This window comes from Megalobrama amblycephala, linkage group LG17, assembly GCF_018812025.1.
Source record: "Megalobrama amblycephala isolate DHTTF-2021 linkage group LG17, ASM1881202v1, whole genome shotgun sequence".
NCBI lineage: Eukaryota > Metazoa > Chordata > Actinopteri > Cypriniformes > Xenocyprididae > Megalobrama > Megalobrama amblycephala.
The window spans coordinates 8,895,338-8,914,367 of NC_063060.1; the positions used below are offsets into that span (position 1 = coordinate 8,895,338).

Genomic DNA, 19,030 nt, shown 5'->3' on the forward strand with positions numbered 1-19,030 from the left:
AAAGTCAGTCAATGGACAGACAGATTTCATCAAAAAGATCTTAATTTGTGTTCTGAAGATGAACAAAAGTCTTACGAGTTTGGAACGACATGAGGGTGAGAAAATAATGACAGTTTTCATTTTGGGGTGATCCCTTTAAAGGTGCCATCGAATGTTTTTTTACAAGATGTAATATAAGTGTAAGGTGTCCCCTGAATGTGTCTGTGAAGTTTCAGCTCAAAATACCCCATAGATTTTTTTAATTAATTTTTTTAACTGCCTATTTTGGGGCATAATTAGAAATGCGCCGATTCAGGCTGCGGCCCCTTTAATTGCTCACGCCAATGGAGTTTGAGACTCACTGTATGTAATTTCCATGTACTGAACTCTTGTTATTTAACTATGCCAAGGTAAATTCAATTTTTAATTCTAGGGCACCTTTAACTGTCTCAAAGTGTCTTCTGTAGAGCTGCTTATATCTGAACTGAACTCATTTCATAATTTATGAACTTTAGTTTGCTTTCACCTGGGTTCAAACAACATCAGAGTTTGGTTAATTTGGATGATGTGAACGCTGTTTTTTGAACTCTATTGCACACCCGTTAACCGTACCAGGTACTCCTAAAAAGGGTGGTCTGGGATTCGGTTCATGTGAATATTGTGTAGTCTGAACCTGCCATTACAGTAATTGAACTGGACTGAACCAACACTGAACTGACTTGAGCTGAATAATGACACTATTTTATTTGTAGAGCTGCTTTACAGCAAAATTTGAATTTGTCTTATATTTGATGGAGTTTGCTTCATTGATTGTTCTCTTCCTGTTTATTATTGTGATACAGCTTTGAAATAATCTGTATTGTATAAAGCGCTATATAAATAAAGGTGTCTTGACTTGACTCACATCTGTGCAGGGCTTGCTGGAGCTGAAAAGAGGCCTGACTGTAGAGCAGATGCCAGCGATGTTCAGCATGGTGCGGCTTGGCAGACTCTTGATTGCCACCAACATCGCCTCCTATCAAAAATATGAAAGCACAAAGAAACATTTATGGTTATTTTCAACTTGCATAATACTGCAAATTCAGAGTGGAATCCTTTCATTGTTAGGGGTTCAAGCACAAATTGCTGAAACCCTATTGTGATTGTAAGGATTTTTATTATTATTATTATTATTATTGCGCCGTAAAACTGATCGTGCAGACCAAACCGTAAGGCCTAAAGGCTTGAAAACTGGCCAGATGGTAGGTCTCAATTTGGGGAAAGCCTGACAAGGTATGGCCTCGATTGGCCAATAGGGGGCGCTACAGCGATCAACAATGCAAAAAAAATTAATTGTCCAATTCACATGATCCTTGATATACATCATCTAGAGACCTTCCTGGCAAAAGTTATTAAAAGACTTTCGATCTGTGATTCACCCTCGTGACAGGACGCCAAAATGTTCGAAGTAGGCAGGGCCACTTTCACTTAAATGGTTATAACTCTTGAACGAAATGAGATATTTTCACCAAACTTGGTATACTCATGTACAAGTTCATTCTGTGGTCATACAAAAAAATTGCAGAGAATTACCACTTGGTGGCGCTATAATACGAAAAAACATAAAAACTGCTTTAACTACGCAACTGTTAGTCCAGTTGACTTGAACATTGGCATGCACTGTCTTGTCCGAGTTGCCATGATGGAAAAGCGATTGTCCACTTCGTGGCGCTATAACAGGAGAAAAACATGAAAATGGCTAATAACTACGCAATCGTTAATCCGATTGACTTGAAAATTGGCATGCAGTGTCTTGGCCGAAGGTGCCATGAATGTCTATGAGGACCTTCGCATCTCTCAAAAATCATGGCTGCCATTGGCCTAAGAAGTTTTAAATCCTGTTTGACCAGGTTAACGGAGGCCGATCAAAACGAAACTTGGTGGACCTATTTGACTCTTGACTCTAGTGGTCTGTGTGAAGTATGAAATAAATCAGCCACCGGGTGGTGCTACGTATCACACATAAACAATATTCATAGCATATGTTGAATCTCCTCATTCTCTATAAATTTGCCTTAAGGTCCTAGGTTTCTCAACCTCAAAACCACTGCAGTACAATTCTCTAGATTTTTTATGTCAATAATTATCAAAAACTGTTGAACTTTATCATTTGGATAGCCATAACAGGATCATTTAGAAATGTATCCCCATCCAAAAGCCTATAAATCTTAAATGCTTTCGTGTCGGCCTAGAACCTAACACCATAAATGGCATAAAGATCTTAAAAGCTTGAACCCCGATAAATGCTGCTTGCAGCTTTAATTTTTGTTTGTTTCAACATTTGTAGGTGGAAAATTGCTTTACAAAACAAAATTCTGGTGGCAACAAAGATTAAGAACCAGTGATCTATGCTTTATAACAATGACAACAGTTTGAGAAAAAAAAGTATGTACCGAATCAATTAAGAGAAAAAATTGGCATGTCACTGCACAGTTGAGCAGCTGCTCATACAGAAGATTGCAAGAACCTTGATCTTGTTGATGTTGTGCTGTGTCATTGTGCTGCTGTTGTCAATGAGGAAGATGAGTTCTCTGCTGGCCTGCTGCAGTTCTGTTGGTTCTGACAGCAAATCTGGGCAGAAGTTAAGCATCAGGACTGGGTTCAAGAGTAGATCCTTATGATAGCGTCTCCGCACGAACTCCAGCTGGGGTAGGCACACATGCAGTAACAAATAAGTACAGTAATACTGTAATGATGTTCTTAAAAGACAATCAATATGAAGTCAGCAATGCAAGTGTTTTAACACAAGTAATCTTACCCTCTTCTCAGACTCTGCTTCCGTTCGGGCACAGCGAATGAAATCGCGACGAGCACGGATCTGCTGCTCGTATTCACTAAAAGTGAGCCGGCCCCTCTCTAGGATGACCATTGGTCTGTGAGGCTCTGTAGGCAACAGTAACTTGCAGGTGATTACATTGATGGAATTGTGCCCCCTTTCAAGAAGTAACCATTTATAAAACCTGATGCATTATGGTCATATTTTGTTCTAGCTGATCAAAAAGCTTTTCTTGTTAGCCTTCTGCTAAACTGCATAAAGTATGATGGGTTTGTGGTCAGTAAGATTTTTTTTTTTCAAATAAATGAATACTTTTATTCTGCAAGGATGCATTAATGCATTGATGCATTGATCAAAAGAGACAGTAAAGATTTTTTTTATTTCAAATATGTGCTCTTCTTTTGATTCCTGAAAAAAAAAAGAAAAAAAAACGCATCACAGTTTCCACAAAAAATACTAAGCAGAACAACTGATGCAACAAGTAAGAAATAGGGCTTTTCACACTGGAAGTAGTTAACCCTGGGTTATTCTAAACTCTGGTTAAACGGAATCCTGTGTTATCTTGGTTCACGTTTCACACTATCAAGTTTATACTGAATGGACATATCAGACTATAAAGGTAAGAATGAAACCTCACTCCTCCTCACTCAAATTGTCACGTTTTCTGTCAGTATTTGAAATTTTTCCTCTCAAGTGCTGAATTTACTGTTTACATGAAATGCGCAGAGTTTCCATGACTGTCCAAAGCAGGCAAATATGAGTACGCGAATGGTTGTCTGTTGCTAAGCGTCTAACTGTAACATTCTAAAACTGCATCGTTTCACACTGTACAAGTTTGGCACCGCAACACGGGGTTAACACTGCAAAAGAGGTGCTAACCCTGCTCATTCCTTTACCCGGGGTTAAAAGCAGTGTTTAGAATGACGATAACCCTGGATTAAGCGCAGTGTGAAAAGCCCTAATGTTTCTTGAGCACCAAATCAACATATTAGAATGATTTCTAAAGATCGAGTGACACTGAAGACTGCAGTAATGGCTGATGAAAAAACAGGTTTGCAACACAGGAATAAATGCCATTTTTAGATATATAAAGTTGAAAAGGTTATTTTAAATTGTAATAATATTTTACAATATTACTTTTTTTTACTGTATTTTTGATCAAATAATGCAGTCTTGGTGAACTTCTTTCAAAAACCTAAAAAAATAAAAAAAAATAAAAAATCTTACTGACCGGGGCAGGCACTGAATAGTGTACTCAAAAGAAGTCAGTAATGCTTTGGTGTCCAAGAAGGGTAGGATTTGGCACAACACTGAAGTTTATGATTTATTTAGCTGACCATTTTGATCACTCATAGAAAAATGGATGGGAGAAAATTGCAATGCTCAGTTTGGCAACTGTAGAAAAGTAAGTTGGTTTCTGTTGTCTTACTGTTAAAGGCATCAGCCGTATTATTTGGTATAAAGTGTACATTTGCATTAGCTAACCCTAAATACATTTTGTAGGACAATTTGAGCTGCATAAACTAAATTTATGATGACATCAGAGTTTGTTGCTGCTTTTGAAATATCAAAATTGTTAAATATCAAAATATGTTACTGAAATGCAATCAGAACACAGTTTTGGAGACTTTGGTCTTTCTGCATTCAAGCAGATATTGGCTATATGACATGCATTACTAGAAAAAATCTGCGGAAGTGTTCCCAGAATTGCCAACAAGTTAGTGATTTAACATGTTAAGCCTGGCTCTCACCGCTAAGGTGTAGTATTATTTCCAGATGTCGGTCACATGGATGCTCCTCGGCCAGGGTGATGTAGGTTGCAGACGCAGACTGTGCACTGGGGTCAGCGTCCGCACGCAGGGCATGGGTGGGGCTTTCCAGACCTGGAAATGCAGAGATGGCATAAAAATAGGTTACAGAGTCTGTTCACATGACATTTCAGCACTGATTTGATTAGTTGCTATTAAAGAGTATTATTGGTGGGAATCTTTGACATCTAAACCTCAGGGAACGAAAGCTATGATAAAACAGATTCACAAGTGAAGACTGATCCTGATTATCTGGGTGTAGTGAAGATGACATTTAAAGGAATTACATTTGATATAAATATAGATAGGCATACAAAACATATCCATTAAACGTTAAAAGTTGTTGGCTTTACAAAAATGCTTTTAAAAATGGATGTTATTTTGGTTTATTTATTGTACTTAAAAATACTATAGCCAATTAAAAGTTTGGGGACAGTAAGATTTTTTTAAAGAAAGAATACTTTAACTCAAATTTAAATTGATCAGAAGTGACAGTAATGACTTATAATGTTACAAAAGATTTCAAATAAATTCTTTTGGACTTTCTATTCACAAGACTATCCTAAAAACATTAATCGTGGTTTCCACTAAAATATTAAGCAGCACAACTGTTTTCAACGTTGATAATAATAATGTTTCTTAAGCACCAAATCATCATATTAGAATGATTTCTGAAGGATCATGTGACGCTGAATGATTCTGAAAATTAAGCTTTGCCATCACAGGAATAAATTACATTACAAAATATATTAAATTAGAAAACAGTTATTTTAAATTGTAATAATATTTCACAATATTACTGTTTTACTATATTTATGATCAAATATTTGCAGACTTGGTGAGCATTAGAGACTTCTTTTAGAAACATTACAAATTCTTACCGACCCCAAAATTTTGAAGATTAGTGTACTATGGTAATGAGTGAGAACAATATATTTATATACAGTTTATTATATATGGTTTTCCAAACATAGTACTTCATGATATTACCAAGGTATATGTAAAATAAATACTACATTACCATGGTTCAGTTTTCAAAAAGTCATTTATTTGTAGTGTCCTGCTCAGTGTCCATTAAAGTCGAGACAGCTAAAACAGAGCGGCCACTTTCCTCTGGAGCAGAACAGTGTCACTACTATGATTTAGGACTCTATATCACCCTGTCTCCATCTCTTTCCTCTGTTCTAGTGGCCTGGAGCCTGAGCCAAACACTCTCTCACTCTGCACACACCCTCACAGATGTTTGGCTCCTTCTGGCAGACTCACTGATGTCTATCATAATCACTGATGTCCGTGCCAAGTTTTACGCTAACTGGATTATTTCAGAACACAAACTGGACCTGCATGAATGTACAATCGCTCTTAAAAGGGGGCTCTTGTCCTTCTGTGAGGGACAGAAACAGGTAAAAGGTAAGCCATTTTTGTCTCCTCCTCCAGATGTCATCGTTCTAGAACTTTTCTGCTTTTACATTTAAGCTCTTGCTGTTGTGACTTGTGTTTTATAGATTGGACAGAAAGATATAAATGTTACCGGCCAGCAGACAGGCTCCTCGAACCAGCAGCTGGAAGTTGAGCTGATAAGGCGAGAGGTTTGTGGCAGAGCTGGTGAACAGAGCATGTGTGCACTGCTGCCCAACTCCCAGCATCCTCTCCTGCTTCCCAGACACACTGCCAAAGCACGTAGTCGGGCTGAAGGAGAGACGTTAAATAGGATTCTTGGGAGGTCAAACCCACAATTTTCATCATTTGTTATTCAGGTGGTGTAAATCTGATTATCAAGCGAAAAGTAAGGGCGTTTTATCGAATAAATACCCTTAAAATGCATTGAAGATAACACAATAAAAATAAATGTTTCTTGAGCACCACATCAGCATATTTGAATAATATATATTGATGATGAAAATTCAGCTTTGCCATCACAGGAATAAAACATTTTATAAAACGGTTAGTTCATGTCCTTGATTCTGATTGGTCAATAGCTGTGTTTTATTTACGATAAAACACGGCTATGATCGCTTCACCCAACGGTTGTGTGTATCACTACACAACACCCTTAGCAACCACTCTTAGCAACGTAAACTGTTTGTTCTCAATTTAAATTGTTCATTGAAGCTTACTGTATTATGTAGAAGAGTATCAAGTGAGCGAGTTTATTATATATATGTCTGCTGCAATATCTTGTCCTTTGAACAGTTAAGGGGTTTTCCCGTGACTGACAGCACTAGTCAAAGTTAGGGTTGTAACGGTATGAGATTTCCACGGTATGATAACCGTCTGAGTAAATATCACGGTATACGGTATTAAACAATCAATTTTTATTTATATCATCAATTAAAATGACCAATAAATTAATTAAAATGTTTGTTTTCTCTATTCAGATTTCAATAATCAAAAACAATCAAATACATTTAACATTAATAAATTATTATGGATTAGAAATTGAACAACTTTTATTAATAATTAAAATTCAGAAATTCTGCTTTGACTTAATTCTTCTGGATTTTATTTTTTTAATACAAATATTATCAAAAATGATGGAAATGAAATTAAATTAACTTTTTTTATAATTATTTTGAGACGTACATTCTATTTAACAATCATAATAAATTTGTCAATTTCTTAAAGTTAAAAACCGGTGTTTTATTTTGAGGGGATGTAGTGAAGAGCTTTGAATTTCAGTGTATTTGACAATGGTTTTTCTCAAATAAAATGATGAAATGCTCATTAAGCGCTATCTCAGAGCAACCGTGGATATGTTTGTGTTCATGTCCTCTGATAACGAGACGGCAAACACTTAAAAACAATAAGAGCGCCGCGCATACTTAAGTATGTAGTACACTAAACAGCGCAGCTCATTCACACAGGCAGACACGTTAAACAGACAGATATATTTATACAGCAGTCTGTTTGCGTTTAATATTCAAAGACCTCGCCTAGACCATGTCGCGATCTGATTTATTGTACAGCTCTGCTTTCGTTTTATTCATCAGTCCAACAAATCGCGCGTTTTTACCTGACATCGCTGACATGCTGAATGTATACTGTACATTCCATTTTCATGACTGGATTCCGGGATTCCCTCTCCATCACGCATATCATAAGTTATAAACGGAACATACCTGCATCTACACCAGACATCCCAACCTGCAAAAAGTCATTTCAGGGAGGTATCCTGCTACACGGATGGTGTTCTCGAATATAGGTCAACATATTTAATGTGTTTCCTCCTTTTGCAGGTAGGCCTACTTTGCGCCCGCATTGTTTTTGGATACCTACACTCGAGGACAGCCCCGCGTTTGTTTTTCTATATCTAAAGTATTCCCATACTGCAAATTGTAACTTATTTTTCAACGGGGCACAGAGAATAGAGATAGCAACTTCTGTCTCTGACATTGTCTGCTGTATGTGTTGAGTGTGGAGCAAGTTTAGTGAAGTGGAAAGTTGTTGTCTATGCGCAAGTGAAATTCTACGTCTTGATTTTTTTTATTATTATTATTATTTTTTTTTACCATACCGTAAGTAAGCAAATGTACACGATATGATAATCGTACGTGCTCATACCGTGATATCGTTACAACCCTAGTCAAAGTATTTGTCAGTTGCGTCTTGTTCCGTTTTCAAAACAATTCAGTCTTTTCAATGTAAAAGTCTTCACTACTGACTGACACTCTCATAAAGACAGTCTTTGCCGCCATCTAATGGCGTAATAATGTAACTTCTGTTGCTGTTCATGGTCAGGGACTATTTTTCCGGCGGAAGGAAGGCTTTTACTTCATGAAAGTTGCATTGATACATATTTTTTGGCTTTAATATTTGTATTGTGTGGTAACCGTTTTATAAAAGCAATAAGGTACTCGAGGCTAGTGCTGTATCTTGAATAAGTGCCTGCAACCCCTTCAGACGTGACTTATTCATGATACAGCACAGCCTCGAGTACCTTATTGCTTATTTAAAATACATAAAAATAGAAAACAGTTATTTTAGATTGTAACATTTTTACTGACCCCAAACTTTTGAATGGTAGGGTATTTTGTTTTTACATATGTTTTAATAATTTGAATATACAGTGGCCTTAAAACATATACAGTTAACTATGAACTATTTGTCTTCGTTTTAAACACATCTATTGATTTATTATTTTTAACTGAACAGATTTCTTTTTTTTTTAATGTTTAGCTTGAATTTAAAAATGTAAACATTTTTAAAGGGCTAGTTCACCAGAAAATGAAAATTCTTTAATCATTTATTCACCCTTGTGTCGTTCCAAACCTGTAAGACTTTTGTTCATCTTTGGAACACAAATGAAGATATTTTAATGAATCTGATATTTCTGTCCCTCCGTTGAACTACCACTGTGACGCTTCAAAAAATCCTAAAGAGATCATATAACTAATCCATATGAATTGAGCGGTTTAGTTTAAATTATCTTCATTTGTGTTACAGATTTGGAACGACATGAGGGTGAGTAAATGATGACAGAATTTTCATTTTTTGGTGAACTAACCCTTTATGTGTTTCTATACTTTTTATGACCACTGTAATTATTAATAGTAGTAACAATAAAGGGATTAAATGAATTAAAGAGGTTAACTTTACCTGTTCTCCTCTGATTTCCCCCCACTTTCACTTTTTCCTGGCTGAATCCTTGTTCTGACTATAGGTGTGAGCACTGTGGGATAGACCAGGCGGATTGCGCCATTTTCAAGTGTAGGAAGTTCAAGGGTGGTAGTGATGACAACTGACACAATTTCTAGCGGTCCAATCTGTCCTGTGCTCACAATAAAAGTGCTCCTATCCAGGTCCTCATCCAGCAACAGATGACCTGAAATGAAAAATGTGCAACAATCTAACACAGATCTGAAAAAAAAAAAAAATGTTTTTGGGATATCAGGTTTTAATTTAACATGTTTCAAAACACAAAATAATAATGTATATTCAGAATTCAGACTCAAAAAAGCCTTTTCTGAAACACAGAAACCTAAACTGAAATATTTGTGTATTAATGTAAGGACCCCATCCAAAAGCAGGCACAGAGCCAACACAGCTCTCTATAATAATGAATGCTGCCTGCACACTTCAGACTCTATAAGTACAAAGCACTATAAAGAGAGAACACAAGATTTATGAGAACACCAAATACACTTCTGTAGTGTGTGCTTGTGAACTGTGAACTCTGACAATAGAAAGAAAATACTGCATTTTTTTATCTGGGATCAGTTTTTCAAGAGAACAGCAATGAAGATGACTTGTCTTGCCATGCTTCTCTTAGCTTCTTAGCTTAGATAACCTTTCAATAACTTCCATAATGAGGCAGTTCCTCCACCTTTGTCATAATGAAATGGACCAATATGTTAAAGGTGCCCTTGAATGAAAAATTGAATTTATCTTGGCATAGTTGAATAACAAGAGTTCAGTACATGGAAAAGACATTCATTGAGTTTCAAACCCCATTGCTTTCTCTTTCTTATGTAAATCTCATTTGTTTAAAAGACTTCCGGAAAACATGCGGATCTCAACATAACACCGACTGTTACGTAACAGTCGGGGTGTACGCCCCCAATATTTGCATATATGCCAGCCCATGTTCAAGCATTAGACAAGGAAAGGCAGTATTAACGTCTGGATCTGTGCACAGACAAGGTAAGCAAGCAAGAACAACAGCGAAAAATGGCAGATGGAGCAATAATAACTGACAAGATCCATGATAACATGATATTTTTAGTGATATTTGTAAACTGTCTTTCTAAATGTTTCGTTAGCATGTTGCTAATATACTGTTAAATGAGGTTAAAGTTACCATTATTTCTTACTGTATTCACGGAGACAAGAGAGCCGTCGCTATTTTCATTTTTAAACACTTGCAGTCTGTATAATTCATAAACACAACTTCATTCTTTATAAATCCCTCCAACAGTGTGTAATGTTAGCTTTAGCCACAGAGCATAGCCTCAAACTCATAGAGAATCAAATGTGAACATCAAAATAAATACTTTACTCACATGATTCGATGTATGCACACAGCATGCATGACGAACATCTTGTAAAGATCCATTTGAGGGTTATATTAGCTGTGTGAACTTTGTAAATGCGCTTTGTAAATGGCAGGGAGCGTGCGAATTAAAGGGGCGGCGACTGAAAAAAATCAGTGTATAGTTAATGATGCCCCAAAATAGGCAGTTAAAAAAATTAATTAAAAAAAAATCTATGGGGTATTTTGAGCTTAAACTTCACAGACACATTCAGGAGAAACCTTAGATTTATATTACATCTTGTGAAAAAGCATTCTTGGGCACCTTTAATGTGAACATCAAGCAAGTGTGTGTGTGTGTGCGTTTTTGTGACATATCAGGACACAAATGTGTATAATGACATGGGTATGACATAGGTATTACAAGGAGAGGGTGACTTATGAGGACATTACCCCATGTCCCCATTTTTCAAAAGTCTTATAAATCATACTTTTTTTTTTGAGAAAGTAAAAATGTGCAGTTTCCTGTGATGGGTAGGTTTAGGGGTATGGTTGGTGTAGGGTAATAGAAAATTCGGTTTGTACAGTATAAAAACCATTACGCCTATAGAATGTCCCCACAATTCACAAAAACAAACCTGTGTGTGTATGTGTATGTGTGTGTGTGTGTGTGTGTGTGTATGTGGTAAACCTTACATTATGGGGACAAGATGTTTTGGCAAAACCAGAAATTTTTAACCTTGTGGGGACATTTTTTGGTCCCCATCAGGAAAACAGCTTCAAAATCATACAAAATGATGTTTTTGATAATGTAAAAATGCAGAAAGTTTTCTGTGAGGGTTGTGTTTAGGGGTAGGTTTAGGTGAAGGGGATAGAATATACAGTTTGTACAGTATAAAAATCATTATGTCTATAGAAAGTCCCCATAAAACATGGAAACCCAACGTGTGTGCGTGACATTAATGAAGAAATTACTGTCATCGTAACCGAGTTTTATCATAAACAGTGGTCCAATATTGAAATCCTAATGACCTACAGTTTGTCAAAATTAAATAAGAATGTCACATTAATAGCTTGCAGTGAAAGTAAACAACAATCTCAGGACGCCGGCATCCTTGTGTGGGATAAAGGCCTGTTTACACCTTGACTATAATGATAACTGTAATTATACATTTTGAAGTATCGTTATAACTCCACACCACAGGTCGACACAGACAACACAATATAGTTGGAATCTTTTTCAGAATCAGAATGATTTTTTCCAGTTGAAGAATGACAAAAACATTGACAGCCAATCAGAATCTACCCGGTATTACAAACCTTGAGCATTTAAAGCAGCAGACGACATGTAAATTTGCTTATAACAAACAAAATATTATTGTCAGTTTGTGTCTACGCTGATATAGTTATTGTTATAGTTTATAATATTTATAATCATAGTTCTTGGTGTGAACTGGCCTTAAAACGCTCACCGTTGGAGCACTGTATCTCCAGACCTGTTCCTCCACAGCATCCCCACTCCTTGCTGTGACCACACTGCGTGTGCAGTGCCGATCCTGGGCAGCAGTCCAAACAGCAGTCCGCACGGCTCTGGAGTTCCACACTGACCAGCCTGCCGGACACCACTGCCTCAAAACCCACCACGACCTCCTTCTCCCCCAGAGGATACACAAACACACCTGTGCAGGTGACGGGGACATTGTTTTGTTATTTTACGGCAGTTAATTGATGACAAGTCTTTGTTTTCTTACCTTTTATATATTCAATGTGTCTGAAATGTTCTTGAGTACACTGTCAGAAAATTTTTTTTTTTGCAAAAATTGTACCTAATTGTAGGGGTACATCAACTTTTCACTGAGGTAGTATCCTTAAAAGGACAACTTTTTACATTATAAACCACTAAAACTTGCAGTACGTATGCTTAATCTAACTCTTAAAGGGATAGTGCACCCAAAAAAGAAAATGATCCCATAATTTACCCTCAAGCCATCCTAGGTGTGTATGACTTGTGCCTGAGTTTTTAAAGCTCCAAAAGCACATCCATCCATCATAAAAGTAATCCATATGACTCCAGAGGGTTAATAAATGCCTTCTGAAGCAAAGCGATGCAATGTTTGTTTTTTTTTTTGTAAGAAAAATATCCAGATTTAAAACTTTATAAACTATAATCACTGGCTTCCAGCAATGGCCGTGTACGCATTCACAAGAGAGTCGAGTTCCGGCGGAAGGGTGACCTCTGACCCGAAGTAGGATGTATGACGTAATCGTTGCATAAGATTAGGTGAGAACTGATGAAAGCGGAAGCGCAGAGGATAATGCAAAACAAAAAGGTGGTCATGAATTAGATGTCTTATGTTGGCTAGATAGTCATACATTGGGTCAGAGGTCACCCTTCTGCCAGAACTCGACTGTCTTGTGAATGCGCGTACAGCCATTGCCGGAAGCCAGTGATTATAGTTTTAAATATAGATTTTTTTTTTTTTTTTTTTTGCAAAAAGCCATTGTTTCGTTTCAGAGGGCATTTATTAACCCACTAGAGTCGTATGGATTACTTTTATGATGGATGGATGCACTTTTTGGAGCTTCAAAAACTCGATTCAATGCCATTACAAAGCTGGGAAGAGCCAAAGACAATAGAATAACACAACACGCGTCACTCGTATTGTTTTGAATGGGAGAAAGTGCAACGCGCAATATGGTGGAATAAGTCCCGCCTTCTAAATAAGAGCCAATTGCTGATTGGTAAAATCATCATGTCACTGCAGCGGCTGTTAGAAGCTCAGGTTCCTACAGAAACAGTCAGACGCGCGCCTCAGAAATGAGGCACAGGAGATGCGCATTTAGGACTGTGCATGTGCATTAGCTTGATCCAGCCTGGAAAAATAATTTTATTTTGTCATGATTTGAGCGTTTAGAAACAAAATTTATGAGACAGATGTTGTCAGATTTCATTGATGATTTCAAATATGAAATGTAATCAAAAGCTTGGCAAACAGTTTTGGAGAATTTGATGTTTGCACATTCAAAGAGATAGGAGCTGCACTTGGATGCCTGAGAGGCGTTTCAATGATGGCTGCAGAGTGAAATGACTTGTCTTAAAGGGACTTTGGAAGAGCCAGGATATTATTAAACATAACTCAGACTTTGTTTGGCTGAAAGTAGAAAGTCCTATACACATGGCTTGAGGGTGAGTAAATTATGGGGTCATTTTTCATTTTTGGGGTCAACTATTCCTTTAAGGTACTGCTATGAACTTGTATGGATAAAAAAGTACAACGTTGTCCTTTTAAATGTACTGCCTCAGTGAAAAATAGTTGTACCCCAAATGTACAAGTTCTGCAAAATTTTTTCTGAGAGTGTATGTGTGCGTGATCTCTTACCCTCCACCGGTTCAGGATCAGTATTCACATATGTCAGATGAGCTGTAATGCCCAGAGAGCAGCCGTTGGCACAGGAAGTGATGTGGGATGTCTTCAGCAAAAGTGGTGCCCATGTGGTACGGTTTTTCAATCCTGGCATTTTCCTCAAGAGAACATCATCAGTATAAGTTAATTATGCTTGTTAAGAGGATGTCAGCAACAAGATCCCTTAAGAATATTAAACATGATCATTAATACGCTTCATTTAATTAACATGTTGACTTTGGTAATCATGCCACTTACTAACTACTCCCTAAGAAAAGTCCATAAAAATAGGGCCCAATCTACTTATGAAGGAATTTTCAGTATTGATTTTTCCACTGGTGTTTACCCCTATTTCTTTGAGTTTTAAACTTAACAGATTTGGTCCTGGAAGAAAATTACCAATACCTTTTACTTTTTTCCATTACTTGAAATACAATAAATATTAACCAAAATAAAATAAAAAAAACATCAGTGTTAAGACTATTTCAAATATGGGCCGGTACAAAAGAGACTTATAAGCTTTCTAAACCAAATATTAGACAACATATCAGAGGCAGTAGCAGCAAATTTCCATTGGATTATTTGCTTCAGCAACCATGAAACATTTTAAGAGCAGACACAACCTCTCCTTCACACTACTAGATGTGTCCACCCCACATGCTGCCTGGCAACCGGACCACACTCATCCTGTCACAGTGGGAATGTACGTGTCAAACATTAACAGATTGGTCAATAGCACTTCAGCACATGCATACAAACTCCAGCAGCAAGCGTAATGCTCGAGTCAACAGCCTGCTGTGTCTGCAGAGGTACAGATGCTAATATTTGGACAGAGTTTCATGAATTAGGAAATTTGAAATCTTTCAAAATCATTCCCCTGATGACACCTAAACCCTGACAGATGTCTAATCCACGGTCTAATTACTATTATCATTTTCTGCCCAATGATCAATCTAAAGGGGGAAATAAATATTGAGCATGTAGAATCCATATGAAACACTAGTAAATGAGGATGCAGTGGTGTTTGTTCTGTGCACAAGGTCTCACATGGTGTTCCTTGAAAAAGGTGCACTAACACCTGTCACCTGGACATTGGTCCACTTACTGAGATTTACTGTGCCGTGATTAAATGTCAAGCGCACACAAATACAATCATCACACTGGTGAGTGTTCGCGAGTAAATTGCTCTTATTGAGATTAAAGATTCACTTTTGACTTGCTGACTTTGAGTTGTAGTAATGTCTTGCAACTAAATATTTTGTATTTTGGCCAACATTGTTGCACACAACAATATTTCTAAATGCATTTAGATAAATTGTGTAGTTTTTTTAAAAAAAATGGTGATTTACAATGTCTTATATTAGGTATCAAGCACATGGAACAATGCTACAACACTGAAAAACACTTAATATGCAAGACGCATTGCTGAGTAAATCACAGGTAGATGCAGAAATCAAAGGCAACAGAGCAAATGAAGGTGGAAAGATTTGATTGTCTTACTATATGACGCTGTCTATTTTGTAGTTACATGGACCTGATGGAGTCAGATTTTCTTTTTCAGCCAAATAATAGAAAGAATCATCCACTTGATAGTTTAAGAGTAGTGCAATTCTGTAAAAAGCGATTACATTTATAAGATGACAGAGAAAATATCACCAGAAAACTGAATGAAGAGGTAAATAGATGTGGTTCACATATTTTAATATGTGAAGCACACTGAACATACAGTATATGGTGAACGTGATTTTACCAAGTAACAACATCTTTGTTGATCCTGGAACAACATTCCAAATAACGAATCAGATTTGAGGGATAAGTTTACAGTTTATGTCAAGTTTACAACCAGGGTTAGGTGCTTCTACATCAGTGTTATTCACCTATCATTTCCCTCTGATTTTAGGGATAAGTTATGGGTATAGGGTTAGGTTTAGGGGTAGGGATAAGGTTAAGACTAAATGAAGAGTTTGGTTCCAAAACGCAATAACTCCATTTTGATTAATTTGAGTAAAAAGGTGTTTTCTTTTAGCCTGGTAATACCAGACTCTGCTACTTCACTTTGCTTCGTAGACAGAGTCTGGAATGGCATAATAGAGAAGTGTTTTCTCTCTCGCTAGGGGGCGCTTGTCTGAAGTTTAAAATCATTGGTTACCCGTAAGCCAATCAGATACGTTTAGTTATGACGTATGTTATGCTCCTGTACAGCCGCATCGAAGCACAGACATCATGCATCGAACTCAAATCTATGATTGAACTTCCACTGTAAACCTGTTGTAAACACATGATGATGCGAGCGAAATACCGGAGTGAACATGGCTGTAAACACTCTTCTTGTTCTGGCTTCAGTTTGAAAAAGAGTTGAATGTTCTCCATAACAGAGCGAATTGCATCCCGTGTCTCGTTTCCCATTTCCGCGGTCGTTTCGGTTTTCGATTTCTCTAACCTACAATGTAAAACTCGGCGCTTAGCATCTACGTCACGGCTCTCAGCCCGCCCTCTGTTCGTTGATTGGCCCGGCTGTTTCCAGACCGGTGGCAAACAGAAAGCTCTGACGCTGTATCAGACTGAGTACAGAAGCGAAATGAAATTGAGCGGAAGTAGGAAGTCTGACGTAGTCAGGCTAGTTTTCTTTACCAAGAAAGTGGCAAGATGAAAACCACTATTTTCTATTTCAAACTTTCACATAGCATCTTTTAGTTCAGTTTATTATTAAAAATTCAGTTTATTATAAAAACTTAGTATTTTTTTCCCAAAATGCAATAAATCCATGACATTTTTTTTTTCAAAATGCAATTAATCCATCAATATAAAAGTTATTTTTCAAATTGAAAATACACAACAAAGTAAGGTGATTCACATATATTGTAAGTAAGGTGATTCACAAAGTCTAAACTTTGCCAATATTTATCTTATACAGGCATTTTACTAAAACTACATTCAGCCGTCGCTCCCAAAGTGAATTAACGGGTCATCTTGTTAATATTATAAATTATTTGTCCTTACCGATTAAAGAGTATCTGGCGCCACCGCACGGTTAAATAAACACATTTGCCGAGTACATTGGTATTAAAAAAGGCTTTTTAAAAAAGCCTTCAATGTTTACAGTGGGTGGAATGGTGTGCTGTGATTGGTTGAGTGGATATATCGCATTCTACAGAAAAAGGAGACTGCCGTTTGTCGCGTTTTGGAAAGAAAGGGAGAAAACATGACAGAATAACACGATGGATATCGCATTTTGTGCAAAATTAATAAATGACTTTTCAATACCAACCAGATACAATACTGATTTTGGCGGAAACTCAATTTTTTTGAAAATGGCGTTTATCGCGTTTTGGAACCAAACTCTTCAAATTTTCGGACAGGAATGTTGTTCCAGGACCAACAAAATATGTTCATCCAGGAACATGTCTGATTTGCCAAAATCATGGTGACAGAACATACACACCGTACAACTCAATAAGTTTAGAATACTTTAAGTTAATAGAACTTAAAATTTTTGTGATGTGGGGCCAAGAGCCCGTGTTTTGCACAAGATTAACATAGGGAGACTTAAGTTAGTGTTAGTTTTGTAGGGTTATGAGTAGAGCCTGTGGTTAGGTTGCGGATGGGCTACAAAACTTTTAAGATCACATATATTCTGTATGTTGTTTGATTATATACATGCAAGTATATAATGACAGTCTCTTTGATAATAGCATGTGTTATTTGCTATCGATCATTTAACCAAGATCTGAATGTGATGTTTATGTAAATGAACTGTATGTAATTAACATTATGATGAGAGGGCCAGACTGAGAACTGTGGGAGCGAAGGGATGCCGGTGATGTGATTGTTATTGAGAGACACACTGGCGTTGCTCCGCTTTCATGGCTCTCGGCCCCACCCCACTTGTCACAAAAAATGTAAGTTCTACTAACTTAGTAAAAAATGAGTTTGTTTACTTAAATGTTAATCTTGTGCAAAAACACACAAAATAACACTTTTATTTTCCTTAAACAGTCTGACGCAAAGCATGCTGGGAATTAGAAATCTGCTGCAACTCAATTAAATTAAGTTTGGCTTACTACAAACAAATTTTGAGTTCACACAACTTTTTTCTGTTGAACTTTCATTATTATTTGAATGAAACAAACTCACTGTTTGGTTTTAAATACATAAACAGTCTGTTGATGCAACAGAAGTAAACTTTGACAATAGTAACTATTATCAAATGTGGTTTAAAAAAAATAGAATAAATAAGCAATCACTATGCTAGATTGTGTGTAAAGTGCTCTTATTAGGATTCAAGATACTCTTTTGACTTGCTAACTTTGAGTTGTAGCTAAACATATCTTGCTACTAAATTCATTTTGGAAAACATTGCTGCACACTTTTTAAATGAAATGTAATGAAATTTGTACAGAGAAAAAAAATAGTGATTTCAAGCGTTAGAGCTTTGTCATTACAGAAATAAAGAAAAGGACATGAACTAAATTATATATAAAAAAAGATTAGAGGAAGTAGCTAAAATTACTTTCCAAGTCTTTTTATCATTTGATCACTGGATCATTCAGAAAATGTTTAGCCTATATCAAATTGGTGAGAATCATATCGGTAACAGAAAATGAAGCCGTGGAATAAACATAATTTCAATTAATTTCTAATTTTGACGAGAAAAGTATAGTTTCATAAATGTATCAACTATTATCCTATTTATAGACATGCACTTATCATTTGAGTCCGTATGATTATAACAAATAATACAAATTACAACGACTGAACTGTTCTGTTCAGTTTGAAAAATGATAAAATTATGCACTTTACGTACACGTCGGGTTTTCACTTACTTGAAGAGCTGCTCCCAGATTTTTGGCCGGTTTGCTGTGATTCGGACGGTGACGTGTTACAGGTCTCTCTCCATCACGCTCTGGGCGGAGGGACTCGAGCGCGAGACACACTTCACTACAGCGCGCGTTCACGCACGCGCAGGGAAACAAGGACTAATGCATCTTACAGGAGTCTCTGCGTCTCTGTGATTTACATCTGTCATTTTATACCGAGCTTCTGCGTCGTGTGAAAT

At 36.8% G+C, this 19,030-nt stretch overlaps 1 protein-coding gene across 3 annotated transcripts in view; it reads right to left on the reverse strand.

The window, feature by feature from the left end:
• vwa5b2 (von Willebrand factor A domain containing 5B2) overlaps positions 1-19,030 on the reverse strand; it is a 34,911-nt gene extending 15,881 nt beyond the window's left edge. For 2 of the 3 annotated variants that reach the window (XM_048162778.1, XM_048162776.1), the window contains exons 1-9: positions 18,798-19,030; positions 13,951-14,093; positions 12,043-12,249; positions 9,199-9,424; positions 6,134-6,291; positions 4,546-4,677; positions 2,777-2,901; positions 2,486-2,662; positions 884-994 (exon numbers count right to left, since the gene is read on the reverse strand). In XM_048162778.1, coding sequence (XP_048018735.1) covers positions 884-994; positions 2,486-2,662; positions 2,777-2,901; positions 4,546-4,677; positions 6,134-6,291; positions 9,199-9,424; positions 12,043-12,249; positions 13,951-14,089 — 1,275 coding nt within the window. In that variant the 5' untranslated portion in view covers positions 14,090-14,093; positions 18,798-19,030. Of the gene's footprint in view, positions 1-883; positions 995-2,485; positions 2,663-2,776; positions 2,902-4,545; positions 4,678-6,133; positions 6,292-9,198; positions 9,425-12,042; positions 12,250-13,950; positions 14,195-18,797 lie in introns of those variants that run through there. The other variant, XM_048162777.1, reaches the window with a different exon arrangement.